This window comes from Piliocolobus tephrosceles, chromosome 16, assembly GCF_002776525.5.
Source record: "Piliocolobus tephrosceles isolate RC106 chromosome 16, ASM277652v3, whole genome shotgun sequence".
NCBI lineage: Eukaryota > Metazoa > Chordata > Mammalia > Primates > Cercopithecidae > Piliocolobus > Piliocolobus tephrosceles.
In genome coordinates, this window is record NC_045449.1 from 7521398 (window position 1) to 7525355 (window position 3958).

The window sequence follows — 3958 nt, forward strand, 5'->3', positions numbered from 1 at the left end:
AAATGGCCGGGCGCGGTGGCTCAAGCCTGTAATCCCAGCACTTTGGGAGGCCAAGACGGGTGGATCACGAGGTCAGGAGATCGAGACCATCCTGGCTAACACGGTGAAACCCTGTCTCTACTAAAAAATATACAAAAAACTAGCCGGGCGAGGTGGCGGGCGCCTGTAGTCCCAGCTGCTTGGGAGGCTGAGGCAGGAGAATGGCGTAAACCCAGGAGGTGGAGCTTGCAGTGAGCTGAGACCCGGCCACTGCACTCCAGCCTGGGCGGCAGAGCGAGACTCCGTCTCAAAAAAAAAAAAAAAATGGCTGGGCGCCGTGGCTCATGCCTGTAATCCCAGCACTTTGGGAAGGCAAGGCGGACGGATCATAAGGTCAGCAGATCGAGACCATCCTGGCTAACACGGTGAAATGCCGTCTCTACTAAAAATACAAAAAAATGAGCCGAGCTTGGTGGCAGGTGCCTGTAATGCCAGTTACTCGGGAGGTTGAGGCAGGAGAATGGCGTGAGCCCGGGAGTCAGAGCTTGCAGTGAGCCGAGATCGCGCCACTGCACTGCAGCCTGGGGGACACAGCGAGACTCCGTCTCAAAAAAAAAAAAAAAAGTATGAATCTGTATGGCTTTTGGTGGCTAAATTTATTAAAGTCTGAGTTCACCTTGAACACTGAGACAGCGTCTCTGCTCTGTATATGCACCCCATCTGCCACAACACTGCTCGAGGTATGCGCCTCAGACTCCTTTTCCCTCCAAGTGACTCAGCCATTCCCACGTCTCTGTCTAGGTCCCTGTGCTTCGAATGGTGGAAGGTGATACCATCTATGATTACTGCTGGTATTCTCTGATGTCCTCAGCCCAGCCAGACACCTCCTAGTAAGTAATGTTTGCCTCCCCGCTTGCCGCCCCACCACCCAGTTTCAAGCAGGGCCTCTTGGGAGAGTCAAGGGCTGCCAGGGGTCTTCAAAGGAGGAAGGCTCGGCGTGCTTATCAGAGGGGCTGGTTAGTTGGCTTCCTCCCCTTCCTTTTTTTTTTTTTTTTTTCTTTTTTTTTTTTTTTAGATTGAGTCTCGCTCTGTCACCCAAGCTGGAGGGCAGTGGTGCAGTCTCAGCTCACTGCAACCTCCGCCTCCCAGTTTCAAGTGATTCTTCTGCGTAGCTCGCAGTACTGGCTGGGACTACAGGCACCCGCCACCTCGCCTGGCTACTTTTTTGTATTTTTAGTAGAGACGGGGTTTCACCGTGTTAGCCAGGATGGTCTCGATCTCCTGACCTCGTGATCCACCCACCTCGGCCTCCCAAAGTGCTGGGATTACAGGCTTGAGCCACCGCGCCTGGCCTAATTTTATATTTTTAATAGAGATGGGGTTTCACCATGTTGGCCAGGCTGGTCTTGAACTGACCTCAGGTAATCCACCTGCCTTGGCCTCCCAAAGTGCTTGGATAACAGGCGTGAGCCACCACACCCACCCTGATTTTTGTATTTGTAGTAGATACAGGGTTTCACCGTGTTGGCCAGGCTGCTCTCAAACTCCTGACCTCAAGTGATCCACCTGCCTTGGCCTCCCAAAGTGCTGGGATTACAGGTGTGAGCCACCATGCCCGGCCATTCCTCCCCTTCCTTTGACAGCACCAGGGTTTCAGTGTCCATGTCTCTCTCAGCGTGGCCAGCAGCAGCCGGGAGAACCCGATTCATATCTGGGATGCATTCACTGGAGAGCTCCGGGCTTCCTTTCGCGCCTATAACCACCTGGTAGGGACTGCCACACTCAGCCCCAGCACTCGTACTGGCCCGGCTCTCCTTCCTTGAGGGCAGCTAAGGCTTTGCAAGACCTGTTTTCAGCCCTTTCCTTCCCCCAGGATGAGCTGACGGCAGCCCATTCACTCTGCTTCTCCCCGGATGGCTCCCAGCTCTTCTGTGGCTTCAACCGGACTGTACGTGTTTTCTCCACGGCCCGGCCTGGCCGAGACTGCGAGGTCCGAGCCACGTTTGGTAAGCATCTGTGCCTCCAAGGGAGGAGGAGAGGGAAGAGCACTGTCACCTGCACAGGGGCCTGTGTGAGCCGAGGGCCACCTGTGGGGGTTTCACACCGTCCTCTGTACAGCCCGGGAGCAGGTGCCGCCCAGTCGGCAGAGGAGCAAACAGACTCAGAGCAGGTAGGAAGGTCAACCAGCTGGTCAAAGGACTGCTTCCTTCCTGAGCCCGTACCCTGTCAGCTGTGGAGCTTTTGGTCTCTGAAATCTTTCTAGAAAATTTTTGATAAAGCTGATTCCATTTTCCTGTAGGCCTTCAATTTGCATCTGTCCAAGGAAGAACTGGGATTTGAGAGGGATGAAGTGGGGCTTGGGCATTTAGGTCCTTTGGGAGGATAGATGTGGGGAGCATCCGAGGTCTTTGTCCTGCTTGTGACACACAGCATGGGGGAGAGGTTGAGTCCAGGCATGTTGGTGCTGGGATGGGAGACAGACCTCTGCTTAGCCTGGTTAGTGCCAGGAGCCATTGCCGCCTCCCCTACTTTGTTCCTTCCCTCTCTAGCAAAAAAGCAGGGCCAGAGCGGCATCATCTCCTGCATAGCCTTCAGCCCAGCCCAGCCCCTCTATGCCTGTGGCTCCTATGGCCGCTCCCTGGGTCTGTATGCCTGGGATGATGGTTCCCCTCTTGCCTTGCTGGGAGGGCACCAAGGGGGCGTCACCCACCTCTGCTTTCATCCCGATGGCAACCGCTTCTTCTCAGGAGCTCGCAAGGTAGGGGTCACACCCTGAGAGCCCAAAGCACCTGGGCAGCGGGGCAGGAGCGGGGATGTAGTCTGCAGTGTAGGGGAATGGGAATGGGGAAAAAAATCCCAAGCTGAAGGAGTGCCTGGAGACCCCGAGGGAGGCAGGGACATCCAGGGCTTTGGGGGCGACTCCAGGTCCTGTTCCATGTCTCCAGGATGCTGAGCTCCTGTGCTGGGATCTCCGGCAGCCTGGTTACCCACTATGGTCCCTGGGTCGAGAGGTGACCACCAATCAGCGCATCTACTTTGATCTGGACCCGTGAGTGGCTGTGGCTCCTTCCTACACAGGGCCCTGAGAAGCCTAGGAATGCCAGAGCCCAGCTGTAGGGTCCTAGCCCCTGGGTGTGAGTGGTTCCTGCCCCAGGGGTGAGGCCTCTGCCAGCAAATCTCTCCTCTCTCTCCCAGGACCGGGCAGTTTCTAGTGAGTGGCAGCACAAGCGGGGCCGTCTCTGTGTGGGACACGGGTGGACCTGGCAATGATGGGAAGCCGGAGCCCGTGTTGAGTTTTCTGCCCCAGAAGGACTGCACCAATGGCGTGAGGTCCTCAGTTCCATTCCAGAGATGTTGGGGCTTGGGTTGGGGATGGAAGTGAATCCCAGAGGGAGCAAGTGTCCTCAGTGAAGGCACTGATAGACGGTCCCCATCTCTCCCTCAGCCTGCACCCTAGCCTGCCTCTCCTGGCCACTGCCTCCGGTCAGCGTGTGTTTCCCGAGCCCACAGAGAGTGGGGACGAAGGAGAGGAGGAGTTGGGCCTTCCCCTGCTCTCCACACGCCATGTCCACCTTGAATGTCGGCTTCAGCTCTGGTGGTGTGGGGGGGGCCCAGACTCCAGCATCCCTGATGATCACCAGGACGAGAAAGGGCAGGGAGGAACGGAGGGAGGTGTGGGTGAGCTTATATAAAAAGGTTTTTATGATACTAGAGTCTTCGTGTCTGTTTGTGGGGGGTGTATGAGTGAGGTGGGGTCGGGCAGGGGGACTGGCGGGCTCCCTGGTCCAGCAGCAGTGGGTATGGCATATTGTTCCTGAAACCAGGGGTTGAGAGGTGGGACTAGGCAGGAGCCAATGGGGTGGCTGAGCTGGGTGTGAAGTCAAGTGGGTGGGGGTGGGGCTTCATGCCATTGACTGGTTGGTTGCTAGGCAACTTGGTAAACTGAAGGGGGAAACCTGTTTGAAATCTCACTCCCAAG

The 3958-nt window shown here is 56.4% G+C and overlaps 1 protein-coding gene across 2 annotated transcripts in view; it reads left to right on the forward strand.

Moving 5' to 3' along the window:
* WRAP53 (WD repeat containing antisense to TP53) overlaps positions 1-3687 on the forward strand; it is a 28506-nt gene extending 24819 nt beyond the window's left edge. For both annotated transcript variants that reach the window (XM_026456299.1, XM_026456300.1), the window contains 7 exons: positions 781-869; positions 1655-1745; positions 1853-1985; positions 2529-2737; positions 2925-3028; positions 3175-3309; positions 3425-3687. In XM_026456299.1, the coding sequence (XP_026312084.1) occupies positions 781-869; positions 1655-1745; positions 1853-1985; positions 2529-2737; positions 2925-3028; positions 3175-3309; positions 3425-3671 (1008 nt within the window). In that variant the 3' untranslated portion in view covers positions 3672-3687. The remainder of the gene's footprint in view (positions 1-780; positions 870-1654; positions 1746-1852; positions 1986-2528; positions 2738-2924; positions 3029-3174; positions 3310-3424) is intronic.
* Positions 3688-3958: the final 271 nt, after the last annotated feature.